The sequence below is a fragment of the Colias croceus genome, chromosome 1 (assembly GCF_905220415.1).
Source record: "Colias croceus chromosome 1, ilColCroc2.1".
Taxonomy (NCBI): domain Eukaryota; kingdom Metazoa; phylum Arthropoda; class Insecta; order Lepidoptera; family Pieridae; genus Colias; species Colias croceus.
The window spans coordinates 9991056-10012232 of record NC_059537.1 but is presented as its reverse complement, the minus strand read 5'-3'; the positions used below and the strand labels follow the sequence as shown (position 1 = coordinate 10012232).

The 21177-nt window shown below is 32.9% G+C and overlaps 2 protein-coding genes across 2 annotated transcripts in view; one reads left to right on the top strand and one right to left on the bottom strand.

Annotated features, from left to right (window-relative positions):
* Positions 1-402: 402 nt before the first annotated feature.
* On the top strand, positions 403-7984 carry LOC123692989. Its single transcript, XM_045637889.1, has 6 exons — positions 403-541; positions 1060-1235; positions 1517-2805; positions 4827-4907; positions 5457-5643; positions 5844-7984. Exons 1-6 carry the CDS (start codon positions 538-540, stop codon positions 7902-7904), a joined length of 3798 nt encoding a protein of 1265 aa, XP_045493845.1. The 5' UTR covers positions 403-537; the 3' UTR covers positions 7905-7984.
* Positions 7985-13585: 5601 nt separating this feature from the next.
* Positions 13586-21177, bottom strand: part of LOC123691608 (protein windpipe) — a 33095-nt gene continuing 25503 nt past the window's right edge. Inside the window, exon 3 of the mRNA XM_045636098.1 lies at positions 13586-16600. Within this exon, the coding sequence (XP_045492054.1) occupies positions 14479-16581 (2103 nt within the window). The 5' untranslated portion in view covers positions 16582-16600 and the 3' untranslated portion in view covers positions 13586-14478. The remainder of the gene's footprint in view (positions 16601-21177) is intronic.

The following is a 21177-nucleotide window of genomic DNA, read 5'->3' as shown; positions in this document are numbered from 1 at the left end:
AACTTGTATAAAACTAGCTTACCGCACGCGGCTTCGCCCGCTTTGTCTAAAACCATAAAAATTATATACCAAAACCTTCCTCTTGAATCACTCTATCTATTAAAAAACCGCATCAAAATCCGTTGCGTAGTTTTAAAGATTTAAGCATACAAAGGGACATAGGGACTGAGAAAGCGACTTTGTTTTATACTATGTAGTGATGATCTGCTTCTCTGTGTTCAAATGAAAAGATGAAGAAGAGCTTCAAAAAGAATATAGAAAGAAATATGACGCAATAGCTATACCAATCAATATCATTCAGATAATCAGCATTAAAAATACGAACACCATTTATTTTAGTTCGACTTCGCGGGTAGAGCCCATCCGTGTAAATATAGATGTATTTCATAGCTGATTTGGACATAGAATAAAAAAGTGAAATTACACAAACGTATGTACTCAATGCAGTGACACGAATTATAGGATTTCTTTAGTGAACGTGATTTGAATAACATGTGACGATAAGTGTTGTATTATGCGGAACTAAATACGTAACTAATGGGTAGGTTGGTGTTTGAAACTTTTTGATACGTCATTGATTGAAGAAACTATTGATTGCGTTTTATCGGATTTACTTGAATTAATTACATTTATAGATAGGTTATGTGAGATTTTAAGTGGGAATGTTTTTAATTGATCTGCGTTAAGGACACGAGCACTGATCCGAAAGGGCCTTGGCCTTTACTTGGTTCAATGTATGTATTGATAGCGCAAAAAAAAAATACCTTCCTGGAATTAAATGATGATCAATTTGCTAAAAAAATCTATGAAATTGATCAGTGCTGCATTTATCCCCTACTCCACGAGGGCTGGAAACATCATTTTAATTTTTATTTGCATTCAAAAAGAAATAAACTAAAACGTAATCGTGAATCAATTATTAACAAGAGTAGATATTTAATTTGTTGATATAAGGACATATCGCTACAGATACGAACCAAGTTAACAAAATTTGATAAATAATAAAAATATACTTACAAGGTCTAACTCTGTATAATATGATAAAATCAAAATTTTCAGATGAAGGGGTTATATTTCTCCTATTGCTGCTTACAGCAACAGTATGGTGTGGAGTGCTTCGTGACGTCATGGAGGAGCAGGAGGTTCAATGCCGTTCGTATAAAGTTAATGATCTGGTGTACTTGGACTGTTCTGAACAAGGCATTAGTGAACTACCAGAGGGATTAAATTATGAGGTAAGGTTTTATTCTTTAACATAGTAACAATTAATTACGACACACTATTTTAGATAAATTTGGTTTTAAATAGAACTTGTCTTAGTTCTTTGAGGAGAACAAGAATTGGAATAAATGACTAGCAAATCCCAACAATTTTTTAAGTCTTACATTTAAAAATAATCATTTCATAAATTAAATGGAATGAAATATAAATGCATGAGTATTAAATGGAATATGTATATTAAGTATTATGCTCTATGACAGTGTTAATAAATCATGTATTTACATTTTTTTTTCAGGTGGACGCCCTCATATTATCCAATAACAACTTTATTTCATATCCGAAAGGATTGGAAAACTTTTTAAAATTAAGAATACTAGACTTATCAGGAAATCGATTGTCAAGACCGTTGCCGATATATTTTGAAAATTTTCAAGCACTCAGCACATTAAACTTATCGAATAATAACTATGATTCTTGGGTGGAGAGCGAAATGACACTGAATTTCAAAAGATTAGATCTGTCCAAGAATAAAATAAACAAAATAGATGAAAATGCGTTCTCGAAAATGCCGAAGCTATCTTTCTTAGATTTATCAGAAAACAGATTATATGAAATATCAAAAACGATATTTTCCTACGCAAACAATTTAGATACATTAATATTAACGAGAAATTATTTCTCAAGAGTGCCAAGGTTCCAATCGCATTCGTTAAGAAATTTGTATTTGAGTAATTGTCAAATAGCATCCATAAGTGAAACATCTCTCGCCGACATGAGCTCTCTAGTCTTAATCGATTTGTCCATAAATCAGATCGAATACATTCCCGATAATTTCGCATCGAACACATTGCAAGAGCTGGATTTGAGTTACAACGAGATATACATGCTGACGGACCGTACTTTCTCATCATTACCGCACCTTGCGGTTTTGGACCTGAGAGGGAACGAGTTCAGGGATGTTTGGGCGACCTCTCACTTTGCCTCGAACCCATTTTTGAGGGAAGTACACGTGAAGGGGAACCGATGGAGCTGCGAGGGTTTCAGCGTGAACCTGCTCCTAACTTACGAGTTTTTAACGAAGGATCCCCCAAAAATTTCAGATACGGCATCGCTCATTTGCTACACGCCCTCAAATGTGACGCAGCTAAGCTGGCAGCAAGCGTACATTAGAACGTGGCATGATGTGGATAGTCCACAGTCAATGTACGGTGTGATGGCTGTTATGATTGGATTAATTATAGGAATTATATTTACTTCGCTCGTGTGTCGAGGAATAATGTACTTGAATAATTCTGATCCTCCTCGGCCAAGCCCAGAGACAACTGTTTTAAACGGACCATTAACACATGTAGAGGCGGTGGAGACAAGAATACCTTTGACTGATGACTTACCTCCTACTTATTATGAGGCATTATTATTGCCTCGCTTAAATTCTTCATTCCATTCGTTACCAGATTTTATAGACGAAGAAGAAAATACGAGAAGAAATCGTCGTTCAAGATCAATAGGAGATTTAACAGAACCTAGACGATTAGGTGATAGACGATCGGTACGACGAACACTGCGGTTAGGTTCAGAAGAATGATGGTTTAAATAATTATTACCTTAAACTAATAGACTGCTTTTTTGGTAAAATTCGTTAGTAATATAAACTACTGCGTCATTATATCTTTAGAGGCTTATAAATATTCTAAGCAATGGAATTTTTCATCATTTTCACAGAAGAAGATCAATAAAAATGTCTTATAAACCCGTAGTCGCTACACTTCCAATTTACTGGAGAAATTATAAGATTCCTTTTGGTATACCATATTCAATGGAAATAATTACTACAAAATTTATAAATTAAAACATTTATATACTTATTATTCGAGTGTTATATGAATGTGTAAAATGTGTGTTTAAATATTTTAAATATTTAATTTATCTTTCCAACAAGAAGTAATACTATGTACTTATTGAACAATTCTTCTGGTACCAATTACCCGAGATATAATATAATATACAATTACACAAGGACAAAGGTCTAACCATTCCAATATTGTTGGATTCTCTTGTATTTATACATATAGAGCTTCTCTTTATGTGAAATGTATGTTTTTGTAATCGTATAGATACCTTATATAATATGTTTAAGTTAACTTATGAAAATATTGATAATTTTAAACATTAAGAATTAGGTAAGTATTTAATCGGGGCATCCGCCCCGGAATGGCGCGAAAGGATACGGGTTCGAGTTCTTTATAAATTTATAAGTAATTTAAGTTAAAGAGTTTACTTGTAATTATGATGATTTGCTTTGTAAATAGCTATTTATGTAAGATATTTTTTATTTATTTTAATAAATACAATATCAAATAAAATAATTTATTTTTTACATAATATTTAGACGTTCATTATTCAGTCCGGATATCAAATCATATATAACATGACACCTGAGCATAATTAATTTCTAATTAGTACCTATCTAATTTCAAATGAAATGTATTAAAGAAGTATTTTAGAACATAAACGTATTTTCTTTTATTTTACATACCTATAGTTTTACATATTTTATAAATATTTTTATAATAAAGTAGGTATAAAATAAAAATCAAAATAAAATAGTCATTTAATAAACCAATAAAAATAATAATTATTATTACTAGTCTTCATTTTATTCACTTTTAAAACTGCGCCATCTATTGTAACAATATGAAAACACTCTTATATTATGTGATGATGTGACCTGCGACCAAGAAACGAGTCACCTATAATTAATGGTATACATTTCTAGATGGCACTTTCAAAATACTAAAATTGTGTCTGTAGATATTTATTTATTTTATTATAATTACCACATGCTATGGTTATTTGCCCAAAGCGACAGTTCACAGTGACTTTAAAACTAACTTATGCAAATGCACCAACATTAGTGCATAATATAATCTAGGTATAATTATACCTGAGTAATTACTCAATCACGCCTAAACTACTGAACCAATTTGCATGCCATTTGGTATGGAGATATTTTGATACCCGAGAAAGGACATAGGCTACTTTTTATTTCGAAATATGTACCACGGGCGAAGCCGGGGCGGACCGCTAGTACTCTATAATTCTATAATATACAATCAAATTTTGCAGAATAAACAATGAACGTTGACATTAAAAATGTTTAACCATTTATTGAAATAATCCAACAGTCACCATTGCTATGACACTATTCCAAGTATGTACTTACTTATCATAAATTTGCGCAAAGTTCCCTTAAAAACCTTATCATTATCAATGATAACACGTCACCTATTAGATTCGACTCATACAATGTTATCTAGTTGAGAGTGTCGCACGTAGATATTAACTCCACCTACCTGTATATTTTGTAAAACAACATATTATCTGCGAAAATAAATTGGGTTGAACTAATCAGCATTGTGAATTTTGTGAACAATGTGAATTGGTAAGTAATCAACGAAACTTAATACAGATAATAACTGAAAACTATAGGTACCTGTAGTACCGGAAATCTTGTTAACGATATACTCTGATTTGTTTACTTTTATTTGCAAAATCTTTTCACTAATTTCATGTTAGTCTAATGAATTTCAATACATGTTTTTCAGTATTTATTCGCAAATCTTTGCTCTTGAATATGGATTGTGGGCTGTAAGATTTTTCGAGTTTGTTTGCAGTTTCGATAACAGGTGAGCTCTAGTTACGTTAACGACCTAAATTTAAGTATTCCACAACTGGCCTTTATCAATGGCTGATAAAGAAGATAAAATTGTTTTAATGTTGTACTTTTGTTGATATTTTCTCACTGCCAGTAAATTTAATCACGGAATTGGGACAGTTACCGTTTTTGGACTAAGTAACGTGACGGGAAAGAAATTGGACAAATTACTTGCTTCAAATGAACACCTGAGTATGAGTCAGGGCTACATCGTGATGTGACTCCTTAGGATCAACACGTAGATTATAAACTATTTAACAAAAAATGATGGTATAACTAGTGATATTTTGAAAATAAACATTGTTATCGACAAAGGTACTTTTGAGCATTCACTTGCTTTGTTGGTGATTATACAAATAACAGTATGAAATGAATTTATTTGTGCTTTTCTGTTTTCTCTGACGAATACGTAAATATACTCCTTTTCAAAAATAAACGTTTCGGTAATAGACTCATTAGGTGATTGTAAACTATAATTTGGTGACTTAATGTGTTTCTTTTTCAGATAGTAATGACCCAGAGACGTAATGCTTCTATTGAAATTTTTACTTGTTTATGTTCTCGTTTCATTAACAAATTCAGAAATATTGGACTTCGATGAAGGTGGGAGTGATATTTGCTACCTTTGTATTTGCAATTTTGATAAGACCAGTGTAGACTGTTCCAGAAGAGGATTAACCGATCTTCCAGATGGAATCAATAGTAAGGTAAATGATTTAACAATATTTAATTACTGCTTAGTATTTATATATTAGGATTTACTATGATACCTCGTAAAGAATTGCATCAAACCTAAAGAACTAAATATTATTCATGAAAGAAAAATAGTGACTTTAAACTATAAGAAAACATGTCACATAATATATTTCTTGTACTCGTAATAAAACACAATTATTTTCGGTTACAGGTTCAGAAACTTAATATTTCAAACAATGAAATATCAACATTTCCAAGGGCTTTTAGTCAATTATATAATCTGGTATCGCTGGACATAAGCGGCAATCAATTGAAAGAAATACCAGCAAATGGATTCAACAATCTTACAACACTAGAAGTACTAAACTTATCCAGAAATAACTTTGAATCATGGGTGGACCTCAATCCAAACGATATATTGCAGCCAGCAACGAACTTGAAGACACTAGATTTATCTCACAACAAATTCAAAACTATGGCGAATTTAGCAAACCAAGAACTACTTATGAGCTCATCGTTAGAAACTCTTATTGTGGATAATTGTGAGATAGCTTCAATACACGGAAGATCACCATTAAGTGGCCTTACAAACATACGTATCTTTAAAATAAACAACAATCCGTTGTTGAGATTTCAAAACCTAGTTTCGCCAACTTTGAAAAGTTTATATGTGAGCAATTGTAAGCTTTCTTATATAAATCCAAATGAACTCTCATATTTACCGTCGTTAGTATATTTAAAAATGTCGCATAATTTTCGATTAGAAATTTCGTCGACAGTCAATACACTTTCCTCAGTGTCATTGAGGTATTTGGATATTTCATTTTGTAACGTTATTCAACCCAGCTTAAAAGGATTTCCTAATTTAAAGAAAGCTATAATTAATCATAACATGATAAGAATATTACCAAATAACGAATTTTTGAACAATAGCAAGCTGGAATATTTAGACATGTCATACAATAACATTGGATCAATTACAAGCGACACATTCAGAGGTTTAACGTCTCTCAAGTCTTTAGATCTTTCATGGAATGAAATTGCACAAGTACCAGAAAACAGCTTATTAGAAATGCCATCATTAACACAAATAAGGTTATCCAGAAATTATCTTACAAAGGTTGGTCACTTAAGGTCGACATCTTTGTCGGTTGTAGACATGAGTTCCTGTGAAATTAATACGATAGGAAAGGATTCGTTGGAAGGTTTACCATCCTTAGTAGATTTGGATCTCTCTCATAATCTTATATCAAATATACCTGACAGTATTTCTTCAAACTCCCTTAAATATTTAAATCTTAATTATAACAGACTTAGCTTGATTGGTAACTACACGTTCTTTATGTTGCCTCGCTTATCAGGACTTGGAGTTGTTGGAAATAGATTTACAATTATATGGAGCAGATATTTTTTTCAATCTAATTTATACCTGGAGAGACTTGACCTAGGTGACAATATGTGGCGTTGTGATTGCGATGACGACAACATGTTTGATTTTTATGAATTTGTTACTCTTGAACCAAATAAAAAAGAAGAGTCATACAATTTAGTGTGTCATGGTCCACTCGATGTAGTAGGACAAACTTGGCTCGAAGCGTGCTACTTTACTTGGAATCCTAGTGAAAGAACAGGGAATGCCACAAATTTGATATGGTTCATCATTATAATGATCGTTGGTCTAGCGTTGTGCCTTGTTTTAGTAAATGGAATTAAAACTTCAATGAACCGTCGTTTGACGGCCATGCAAGCTGAAAGAGAAAGACAAGTCGAGGAAGCTAGAGATAGACTTAGACAAATGAGAATTCGTGCAGAACAAGAATCTTTGATTAATACGCCCGATCCTAGAGATTTAATTGCACCACCCACCTATGACGAAGCTCTCTCTATGCCTAAACTAAATGTATCTTGTCATTCACTAAACGAAACGGGTACAGGCAAGAGCAGAAGAAAACGGGGAAGAAGGAAAACAAAATCAAGCGGTGATTTACTCGAAGAAACGGAAAGGAATGGGGATGTAATGGACACTGATGAAATGGATATGACGGAAACATCAGATAATGGCCGAAGACGACGTCGTCGGAGGTCCAGGAAATACGGAAGCCATGAGATTGCAGAATTAGATCAGTCACCTGGAGTAAGGAGAAGGTTAATGTCTGATAATGCTACAGACGATAGTGTGACAGTGCAAGTTGAGGCACAATTAGAAAGACCTCATCAAAATAGAAACCGCAGACATTCAGTAGACGAGATACCAAGAGAGAGCGATTTTTAATATACAGTTTTTATAAGATGTCTAAGTGTAGTTTATATTTATTATTTCTTTTAAGTGAAAATTAAATAAGACAAGAATAATTACAATGCTTTATTTCTTATGAATTAATTAACTTATATAATTTTATCATTTTATATTTTATCCAATACCTTCCAAATTGTTCAAGTTTTAAATAGATGTACATAAGAATCTCGTATCGGCTCTAATAAAAAACATATTATGTAATTACATATAATCTAATCACAACATAAAACAAATTTTTGCAGATATATTTTCATTCAAAATCATTTTTTTAACAAGATTGTATACAAGCGCCATCTGTAATTTTATATGTTTCACATTATAATAAACAGATGGCGATACATGCTACCTATAATGCTCAAAAGATGGCGCTGTAGTAAAAATATTGAATAGTTTGTTAACGAGACAGACATCTAAACTTGATACAACGTAATTTATTATGATTTTATTATTCTACTTTCCATAATACACGAATACCACCAGAAGGAAGATACCTGGCCTTTGGCAGGCTTACGTGGGGATACAGGTCTTACACGCAGAGGCTCTTTAGAGAATTTTGATGTGTTGTGTGACACCAACCATAGCCATTCCATAACTGCAGCTACAGAGAGATATACAGCCCTGGGCAGTCGCCGACCAATGTAGCTCTATTGCAAATTAATACGGGTGATTCCACTTCTTACTATGGGTAGATCTTGAGTTAAACTTGTTTTTTGTAGATTTTTTTAATTCACTTAAACTACATTCAAATCAGCCGCTTTTTTCATTTCTATTATAATTATCTGATCTATTTTTATTTTAAAATGACTTTATATATAACAAATTATTGATATTTATTTTATTACTAGGGTAAAGGTGCATCGTTAACGAAGAAAGAATTTTTGAAATCGGTCTCGAAGTTCCTAAGATTCGTGCGTTCAAACAAACATAAATCAATTTATTCAGGTTTACAAGATTGGTAAAGATGTTGATGAATTCCAAAAAAATATTACTTAAGAGGGCTTATTCAATTTAACGCAAGTCAAAATCTCCGCGATCTATTACGATAGATCGCGGCTTGCGCTATCCTTTTACTATGAACAGCATAGGTCCACAGGAGAGCGCCGAGCAACATGTCCTCTCTCTGGAAAGGCTCGCTGCCGACTGATTTTAATCGGGTCGCGCGCAGTGTTTTATAGTACTTTAAAAAAAATTGTAGAAAAATAATAGAGGTACCTTAGTTGATTTTTTAAATTTTATCTTATAAGTAATACGTTCTTTTATTGCAATATGCATAAATTATATTCAACTAAGTCAAATATCTTGGTGAAAATAATCATTTTGTCGACTATAATTTCTAAAAAAATTCACATTGTTCGGATTTTAATTTCGTAAGTTAGGAGTCCAAAATAAAAAAATCTTTTAACTAACTATTTTAATAAGGATTTTTGCAGTTAGTTAAAAAAAAATGTGTGTTAGATCTGTCAGCAATTTCAGATATTTTTAGCTTCGAAATTGACACTAAATGTGAAATCAAGTAATCATCGGCTCAGTTATCTTGATGGTATTCACAAATACTGTATTAATTGAAAAAAACTCTTAACTAACTATATAGACAATAAAATTTCCTAAAATTATTAGTAATTCTTATGTTTGTAAGATAAGTGGTTGATGGACAATCTGGTTTGAAAAATCACATATTTGAGCCAAACAGCGCACGGACCGCGTACACGGCCTTAATTCAGTCTGTAGGTATCTTCCTGGTTAGAATATTTAGAATTACCAGGGCCGGACCGTGAACTTGTGGGGCCCTGGGCTGAAACTACCCAGGGGCCTTTTTTTTTGGAAATGTTCATATTTTCTTAATACTTACTTTCGCAATTTTGTTATTTTAACATATTCAAATTTGATTTTAAATCGTTTTATTAATTCAGGAGTCTATCGCGGACAAACAAAGTACCCAACACGTAATTTTTTTATACATATTTAGATAATATAAAAAAATAATAAAATAATGTTATTCATCCATACTAATATTATAAATGCGAAAGTAACTCTGTCTGTCTGTTACTCAATCACGCCTAAACTACAGAACCAATTTGCATGAAAGGAGAATGACCACGGGTGGTATCGGTAAAATTTGAGTTGTGCCACGTATTCGTGATATTGTTAATTCCTATTTGTATTTATAATGATCATATGTATCACTATTAAGTCTTAATTATACCGGATAAATTGAAATAATATTAAAAGTTTGTGTTTTGAAACATGTATGACCACGTATGGAATCAGTAAAATACTAATTGTGTCACGTGTTCGTGATATTGTTAATTCCTATTTGTATTTATATTGATCATATTTATCACTATTAAGTCGTAATTATACCAAATAAATAGAAATAAAAGTAAAAGTTTTTGTTTTGACACATATATCTATCTCTCTTGCAAGCGTCCTGCGTCTTATGTCATAGTTTCTTATTTCTATTTGAAATGAATCTTGAATGAATGTGTTCGACGCAATGTTCGACGTAATTTATTTTGAAATAGGTAATGTTTATTACGATTTACTTTTCACATTTGTCTTGTAAATTAAAATATTACCTATGTAATAAATGTAAAACTTAACGTTCATCGTTAGTTTAAACTCGATAAAGTATTTTTTTTGAAGTGTTGAATATAACTATTGTTTTATTTTTATTGTCGCGAACTGCGGCTTATTTATATAAAAAATTTAATCGTTTCTAAAAGTACTAACATCAAGCTTTAAATTGAGCTATATTTCATCTTGACACAATAAGTTTCATTGCGATACCAAGTGCCATAGTCACTTGGGCAATCTCCTTTGGTATAGAGATATTTTGATACCCGAGAAAGGACAAAGGCTACCTTTTATTGCAAAATATGTACCACGGGCGAAGCCGGGGCAGACCACTAGTTTATTATAAATTAGTAAAAGAATCTGACAGTTATGTTATTTAAATAATAATTTAGAAATTAACCTTTCTCCATTTTTGTGCTGCAAATTCTTTTATTGGTCATCACATTGCAAGTCTTTTGTTAGATCACAATGTAAATACATAGTAGTAAAACGTAAATAGTTATATATTGACACCCTAAAAGTTGTCTCAAAACCCACATATGGTAGGGTCTAAGCAACTATTTAATTTCAAGGTCAAATGAAAATTCCCGGAAAATGTCTGGAAAATATCCGGAAAATGCCTGGGAAATATCCGGAAAATGCCTGGGAAATGCCCGGAAAATGCCCGGAAAATATCCGGAAAATGCGTGAAAATGTCCGGGAAAAGTGTGAAAAACGCCTGGAAAATCCTCGGAAAATGCCTGGAAAATCCTCGGAAAATGCCAGGGAAAAGCCTGGAAAATATCCGGGAAATGCCTGGGAAATGCCCGGAAAATATCTGGAAAATGCGTGAAAATGTCCGGGAAAAGTGTGGAAAACGCCTGGAAAATCCTCGGAAAGGCCTGGAAAATGCCAGGGAAAAGCCTGGAAAATATCCGGAAAATACCTGGGAAATGCCCGGAAAATTCCCGGAACATGCCTGGAAAATATCCGGAAAATGCCTGGGAAATATCCGGAAAATGCCCGGAAAATCCCAGGAAAATGCCTGGAAATCCCCGGAATACAGGGGACGTGTACTTATTACTTTACAGATATTTCCCGGAAAATGAAAATTCCCGGAAAATGTCTGGAAAATATCCGGAAAATGCCTGGGAAATATCCGGAAAATGCCCGGAAAATATCCGGAAAATGCGTGAAAATGTCCGGGAAAAGTGTGGAAAACGCCTGGAAAATCCTCGGAAAATGCCAGGGAAAAGCCTGGAAATATCCGGAAAATGCCTGGGAAATGCCCGGAAAATGCCAGGGAAAAGCCTGGAAAATATCCGGAAAATGCCTGGGAAATGCCCGGTAAATTCCCGGAATACAGGGGAGGTGTACTTATTACTTTACAGGTATTTCCCGGAAAATGAAAATTCCCGGAAAATGTCTGGAAAATATCCGGAAAATACCTGGGAAATATCCGGAAAATGCCAGACATTTTTCATATGATATTTTCCAGACATTTTCCGGGAATTTTCATTTTCCGGGAAATACCTGTAAAGTAATAAGTACACCTCCCCTGTATTCCGGGGATTTCCAGGCATTTAAAACGCTTTTCCCGGACATTTCACGCATTGTCCGGATATTTTCCGGATATTTTCCAGGCTTTTCCCTGGCATTTTCCGAGGATTTTCCAGGCGTTTTCCACACTTTTCCCGGACATTTTCACGCATTTTCCCGATATTTCCCAGGCATTTTCCGGGAAATTCCCAGGCATTTTCCGGGGTTTTTCCAGGTATGTTCCACTTTTTCCCCGGACATTTTCACGCAGGCATTTTCCGGGGACATCCGGAAAATGCCTGGCAATGCCTGGATAATTCCCGGAAAATGCCTGTAAAAGTCCCGGAAAATGCGTGAAAATGCCACTTCAAATTTGCGAAGTAATTAAAGCAGAAAACCAAAAAAAGAAAAAGAAAGCTAAAATCTTTCATATTAAATGTATATAGGATATTCATATTTCATACTTAATGTATGGGAGGGTTTAAAGATAATTTTTTTGATATATTTCTCGATTTATTTTTAAAAATTTATTACGGCCATTTTACTCATAAGGTTAAGTACTTTCGATATCAGTTTAAAGTTTTTTGTTATCTGTAATACTTACGGAAAAATCGCCTGTGCACACTTAACGATTACACCCTGTATAAGTATTTACAGACTTACAGCTGGGTATCTCGAATTCCGAGATTCTTACCTAATTTAACCTTACATGACTTGGCCATAACTCGTTCGGGCTCGTACATAAGAGTTAAAACGCATTCAATAACACATTTCGTTAAAAAATGACAAATGTTTATAAGTATATAAATTTTTAATAGTACGTTGATAGTTATAAAAAAATTATTTCGGTGTTAGATAGCCCATTTATAGTGGAAAGCTATTATATCATCAGGCTAAGACCAACAACATCTGAGCCACGTGAGTGAAATCGCGGGGCGCAGCTAGTTATTATTATGTATAACTACCTATATAAAATAACCAAATAGTTTCAATAAATGAGATTTATTTTCTATAAGTTGAAAATCAACATGCAAACATCCTTTTATGTACATGTTAGCAAAAGTTATTGAAGTAGGTAGTTATGCGATTTTCATCAATTTTTTTTTCGAAAACCGACTACAGATTTTTTTTAAAATTATCGCCCATTGTTTTTATCGGGGTATGGGGGCCCTTTTAACCTCGGGGCCCTGGGCTGCAGCCCATAAAGCCCATGGGTAGATCCGGCCCTGAGAATTACTGTATATGTCTAGTATGTGTAATCTTACAAAAATAATTGGACCCTACATCAAAAATTATTTGTCTGCTAAATTATTAATTCGATAGGTACCAGGAGTTTAGGTAAATCATTTATCATCATCATCACTACATAGTATAAAAGAAAGTCGCTTTCTTTGTCCCTATGTCCCTTTGTATGCTAAAATCTTTAAAACTACGCAACGGATTTTGATGCGGTTTTTTTAAGAGATAGAGTGATTCAACAGGAAGGTTTTAGTATATAATTTATTAGGTTTTAGTCAAAGCGGGCGAAGCCGCGGGCGGTAAGCTAGTTAGCAATAAAAGACACATTTTCAATCAACATTTTATATCGTTCAAAATAAAATTACATCATTTATAAAACTTTTTACAATGGAATATTTATTGTTCTTGTATTTGATCTAGATTAAGATTCAGGGTTCTTAAATAAAACGATTGATATAGAAAATAAGTCACAAGCACAGCACAACAAGCACAGATATAGGATCAGAAAATAAAACCGGGATTTATAAAAACGAAAAGAAAATTTAAACAAAATAACCTATTAAAATTATAATTAAATATACAATGTATTATCTGCAATTTGCATACGTAATAGCGTTCATTACTTATAATAAATGGTATCACATTCTTAAATACTAAATTTAATAAAATTACTTAAAGGAACTTATTCTGTAACCATGAATAAACAAATCTCTCGTAGGAAAGCTAAGACAATGAAAACGAGCGTTCGTTGTTATAACGTACAATATATGAGTTATGGATACAACATGTAAGTACACAACCATTGAAAACTCAAAATTGTATCCGAAAAATAAAATAATTATGTGGAATAAATAAAAAATGTACAGGATGCGTCACCGAGAAACAAGATATTTAAAAATGTTTTAAAATTCAAAATGTAACTCTAATAATCATGGCAACATTTTATACACGTATAAAAATATTTCACTTATCGCACAATATACTCTCATAAATATATTAAACTACTAACAAGTTAAAAATAAAGGCACTGTCGACTACAAACACACTTTGGCAGTACTTAATACACAATCATTACCATCATACCAGCAAATACGCTAGTCCCCCTTTTGACACACACACGTAAAATCACAGATTTTGCCAATATTAGAATGTTTGTTAATTGACACCGATATTATATAATATTATACAATTCTCTTACTGTTCACAATTGAACTAAATTTCAAGTGGTCGATTTACGTGCGGTACCATCCACCGATGGCGTGATTATAATATCTCCTGCATTCGACCTACTCCTTGTGACTAACACTGGTGTTTTCGGTTTGGGAGTTTCTGACATTTTGATACGAACACGCCCCATGTCAGGTGAGTAGACTGGTACATATTCTCGGGATGGTGACAAAAAGTCAGAGTTGGTTCTGTCCCCGTTAATTAAAGGTTGAGAGTAATCTGAATCAGCATTGCCATTTAATCTTGGTGTATCATCATCAATAGGAACGAAAATATCTTCACTCGAAAGGGAATTTCTATCTTTGCCGGATGTAGGCGAAGCTGGTTCTGATTCAAAGGAAGTTTCCTGCTGTGAAATTGGATCTTCAATTAAATTATTATCTTTAGAACTACTTTTATTTTGATTTGTATCTCGGGGACTATCCGTTCGCATTTGTTTATCATCATCATGCTTCACACCATTTCCTACGTCTCCATTTTCATTTTTCTTTAAATTTGTATCATGTGTAGGCACAAGTTCATATTTGCCATTGATCTTTTTATCTATTGGAGCTTCTACAACGGCTGGCTTGCCTAGTAATGATTTATTCATATCGACCATTTCTTTAGATGCCTTTTCTACATCTCGTTTTTGCTGTCTAAGTAATCTCCTGTCTCTTCGTTTCCGCATCTGTCCTTTAGTTATAGCAAAACCTATCAATCCCACGAGAAGAACAACAATTAACGCAATACAAACATAAGTTCCTGTTTTATGTGGAGTGACTTCTTCTTCAGTACTAGGTATTTGACCCAACACTTCAGACGCATGCGTGATACGAATTTGTTCAGACACAGTCGTATCTCTAGTAATTTGCGGAGTAACTGCTTTTTCCGTGACTTCTTCAACTTCAACCTTTCTGCTATGCCAATCAGAACCCCCCTCATAAACAGATGGTGGTTTAGGAATAGGAAATTCAGATGTCGTACCGTTATAGTCATCGTCATCCTCAAATATTTTCCGTGGAAGCTCGGGGTTCAGTTCTTCAAAAACTGGTGTAGTCGTTTCTGGTATCTTTTCTGTTTGTTCATCATATTCAAATCCGAAGAAACCTGATCCCTCCCCAGATCCTTCTTCCGGACTTTCTGTAGTAAGAATATTGTTTACGGGCAATATTTCTTCAGAAGCTAGAAGATTTCCCAGTACTTTGCGCTCCTGAACCGGTTCATTTATATCACTTATTGTAGTGCTCTCAACTTCACCAGAACCCTCTATATCACTTATAGGAGAAGAAGATGAAAAGCTACCTACTTTCATAAATTGCACACTATCGTCATCTTCAGCCACAGGTTCACCGTGAATTATATTTCCATCCTCTAAATCATTACCGGCCATCAAAGGCATAGATTTTAATGCTGTAGTCTCTTCACCGACTCGCATTGCATCAATAGGTTGATCCCCCATCATCATGTCTAAAAATTCTAGTTTGGAGGCTTTGCATATATCTTTTGTTTTTAATTCTAACCATGAACGACCTACAAATTTTTTGGGCGTGTGACACTTGACGTTATCAATAAAAACGTTGGTGGCTAATAACTGGTCCCGAATAATAAGATTATCACAAGAACAATCCAGAGGATTACCTTCAAGTTCTAAGTGTTCCAAACTGTTCAAATGACTGACATCCGAAGGAACATCTTTTAGCAAATTATTTGTTAGGTCTAACGAGCTGACACTTTTTGGTAGATATATCAGTGACAGTTTTTTTAATCTGTTATTCGCCAAATTTAGATGGACAAGTTTTCTTGCATTGTGCAAAAACTTATTGATATCCGTAAGTCCATTTGTGGATAAGTCAAGTGTTACAACTTCAGTTAGTCGATCCAGTTCGTGAGTGATTTTTGTGATATTATTGTGCGAAAGATCTAAAATATTGATGTTATGGTGTTTTTGACGAATGGTATATTTGTGTAGTTCAGCAATATTGCTGCAGGTAGCTCTGTGTAGGCCATCCCGTGTGGTACTGCATACGCAGCTATTCGGGCAGACGACAGCCAAAGTTGGATTGAGAAGTAAGGACGCCACCAAGATGCAAGCAGATATATGAAGCCACGCCATTTTATAAGACTAGCGCCATCTGAAAAAAAGAAAAAATTCTAATTTAATATGACGTTCTATGCTCAAGCAGATTTTTATGGAATATATTGTATTTATATCAGTTGATATCAAAAGTGTGTTACTAAAGCACACCTATTGTATAAATGTAGGACAAAATAATTTCTATAAAGACCCCTGCGATCTACTGCGAGCAAATCGGTATCACTTCAATTGTTGCAAATGCAGTTCAACGACAATTTGAATCTATGTTTCCTTTTGTTGTTGACAGCAACTGAACAATTTGTAAGTCATTTATATCATATATCATGATCTTGGCAATGCCTGGGCGAAAGATTCAAGGAGAGTATTCATGAAAAACGTTTATTAAAATAAACTTTGACAAATGTTGACTCTTTTTATTATTATGTCTTCTTTTATTACTTTTTTAAATATACAATATGCATTTATTTTTAAATAAATAAGACCACTATGTTGGACATTCCCTGCGGTCTAACAAATACATACACAAACATAACTTAGATTATAATCTATCTGTTATTTATTAAAAAAATATAACACCTCTTTAAATTATAAATTTAATTATTTTGTTTATCGATCGTCTATTGTTTTTTAATCGCCATTAATATTTGTAAACAAAGTTCGCTAGCCTAACCAAGATTGTGTTAATTTTAAAACTGATTAAGACATCTGGCACATACTTGTTGGAGACAATATATAAACTATAAAGGTATCTATTTGTATCCATATTCTCAGTGCACTTGGCCGGCGGTCAGACTAAAAGTAGTTCAATGTTATACGCAGGAAGTAAACTGTTAGGCTAACACGAATGTGACACCGACTTCGCGGGAGTGTGAATACTGAATATATTACACAATATGTAATTGACTTTGCCTGTCCTTTTTTGCAAATGGTAATAGGGAACCTTTGCTAGCAAAATAATGATGGTCACATTAAGCACTATAGACGGAAAAGCTATGTTTTATAAACTAAGAATATGTAGTTTAAAGCACGATGTTACAAGGTATTTTAAAATGATAAATATCAAGCAGTCGTTGGTTAAAAATTAATGTTTTAGTTTTTATTACAAAATGAATTCAAATAAAAGGATCGTTTAAATACTTGGCAATTATGTTTTTTCTATGTACATAGTTTAAATACATATGTTTTTTCTATGTAGTTTCTATGTAGTATGTTTTTCTATGTATTACATTTTTTTTACAATATAGCGACGATATATTTTAATCACATATTTTTTACATTATACAATCTTTACAAGGCTGTAGTTGGGACTTGTGATGTTGAAGTCTATCTTCACGTAGCACATATATTTAAAGAGCTACGTAACAATTATGTAAATAAAACAAACAATCTGGTACCTTCTGTATACGTATATTTAGGCGTGTTTATTGATCGGGAAACCTGAATAGCGAACGGCCTTTACAGGCGTTACATTCAACCGAAAGGCTGCATTTATGATGAAATATATGAGTCACAGAGGTCGATGCAACTGATATAAACATTAAATACAAACATACCGGCCGTGAACACTGAAACACTCCATATAGGTTTCAATTAAATGTCGCTTGTTTTTATATCCGAAATAAATGTCGTGTTCGCAATTATTTATACAGCTGTGATTGGTTTGGCGGAAACGAACTTGGCCTATTTGTAGGGTCAGAATTTATGCATGATTTTTTAACAGGTCACAGGTGCTGTGAATAATATTATCTTTATTGTGGTGAAACTGGTAGAGATCGCTACCTAGCGATAAGGCCGCCCTTTGCTGTTTCTGTTGTTTTGTCTTTGTTATACGTATTTATGTATTTTCAATGCAATAAAGTATTTTTCATTCATTAATTCATTAAAGTATTTAACCATAACTTGCCCGATTATAAACTAAATTCCCTTCTACGGTATTCTAAGACGTCGTGAGTGATACGTTATATTTCAGCATGATAAAATATTCTATATTATATTAAAAGTGACAAAATTCATTAATATTGCAACTAACTGTACTTTCTAAATATTTAGTCAAATTAACAAAACTTCGTATCTTCCTCTGAGTTATTGATATGAACGCAAATTATGCGTAAAATTGAAAACGTTCTCACGTTCGGTTTGGCTTCGATAGCAGCTATTTATCATTGAATCCATAAATCATTTGAAGCTTATCTATTAATTACAATGCAGTTTTCCCGCTTTCGCGTCATAATGCAATATACTGAAGACCGCCTTTCATTCAAGGTGAGTTACGTTAATAAAAACATGTGTAACATTTGTTTATTAGTTTATTTATTACTGTATAGTTTATTACTAACCTATGATAGCTACTAGTCAGTATTATATTATCTATGATAAAGCTATAAAAATATGCCTCTGTCTCCCTAATAGAAGATCATGCCTTTTCATCACTTTATGTGTCTAAAAATTAAAATAATGTCACGATCCGCAACTATGAGGATCTGACTGAGGAGGAGGATGTGTCCAAAATCTAGAATATGTGCTATTTATAATTTATCATGAACATAATACATTTAAAAAACCGTTATTTTAGTTTAGCATTATATCTCTATACTTCAAGATGATCACTCTGAGAAATCTGGTTCTATAAAAAGCGTCACTATGCAATCGAATCCACAAATTGGCATATCTTACGAATTACACTTCTCTTTATGCAATAGGTTAGTCACAGTAGAGATACTGGTTTTAAAATGCAAATGTTTCTCATAATTTTCTTGTAAATATAGCGATTATTATTTATAGATATTATAGATATTTATTAATAAATTTAAAGGAATATTATTACGAGACCGTTTTTAGATAAGCCTTTGAGATATAGTGAACATTACATTATTTTTGACGTATAAAGGCTATCAGACAAAATCTTGGACAATATTCAGCATCTCATATCAAATGCTAACCATAATTTGACGTAAAAATACAAATTAAATTTTAACCTTGTCACCAAAACTGTATACGCGTGCGTCATCCTGCAATCGTGAATAAATATGAGATCAGCGATTAACTAAGAAAATTACGTCAGAAAAAAGGCCCATGTAGAACCTGTGTTTTGAAATTTTTAGGATAAGCCCAAAATGTTATTGCATAAGAGACCGTATTATGATTGCACACAATACTTTTAGGGGCGATTTCAAGTAGTCAAGTATGCAAAATGAAGATGCAAATGGAAACCTACAAAAGGAGAAAATTTATCTTATTACAATAATAATTATGTAAGGTAAAGACAAACCGATGCAAGGGTGGATATTTTCATAAAAATATCTAAATTTAGATACACGAGAACTTAGATGTAGGTTACATTTCCTTATGGGGTAAAACATTTAATTAAGAATTAAACGATAGCTTGACGTAAATACTTAAAGCTCGAAACCAAATTAGTTCCCATTTATTGCGCTAGTCCCTATAAACTGGTTTTTAATTGATCGTATCTGAGCTCATTTGGTAGTATATCAACATAATTGAACATTTTCGTTCTCAACTTATTTTTGGCAGATTTACTTTCCTTTGTTTACTTTTATCTGATTGTCTCGGAAACAAAAAATGTTTATCTCAAAAATATATTGATCTCGCAAATCGACTTTCTCTTGAAAGTGAAAATGCTCTTAATTACTATAATTTATGTTGTATATTGGACATTGGTTAAAAATAAGAAAAGGTTAAAAGATTCGTTAACAAGTAAACTTCCTTATTAGCTGAGTTTTGGTTCTCAACTCGTTTTTTAATTGACCTTAACCCACTAGAACCTACTTAACACGCCTCTTATGGAATTACCTATTACTTTTCCGCCTTATCTTTCGAGATATGCGTAAATGTGAATAATTTAAATATATTACGTGGGATTTATTATTATGAATCAAACCATTTTAAACTTATTTTCACTTCCTAGCTTTATTTTCTGTTTCACTTTTTTACCAAATATTGCAAAATATTATGAAAATTAACTAATAAAATAAACTCGATATCTGTATCTATCTGTTATTAGATACTCATATTGAAACGTTTCAAATCTTTCCTCAATATGTTTCTGTGCGGCAGTATCTACCATAGAATATGTACATACTTGGCAAATGGCAGTACACAAGTTAATCAGGGCAAATAATTATTATTTGTACATGGACTAAAATAATAAGCTACACAAGTCTTCTTCTAATTATAAAGTTAGTACAATCTATTTTTCATTACTCAATATTAATTTAAAACTAAAACGAAATTGTACACATAACCGTTGGTACACACAAATTCAACAAGTCTGCTTACGTAAACTAATCGTGAATTAACTACTTAATTTGCATATAAATTACCAGAATCTATTATGAGTGTAGCACACGGTTTATTTTCAATTCACTTGAACTTGAACGTTAACTGTGATTCTTCAAGTCACTCCATTACTGAACGCGTGGGATAAATAGCCCATAAATCTTCAAGAGCTGCGTGAGCGAAAATTTGTATGGCAAGTTACGTCAAATTGATTCCGCTAAATATTTCTCGTAGCATTGAAATATATTTGATTAGTATTTGAAGATAGCAATTGAAAACTTGATTTTAGTATATTATGTATAAATAAATTATTGAAAA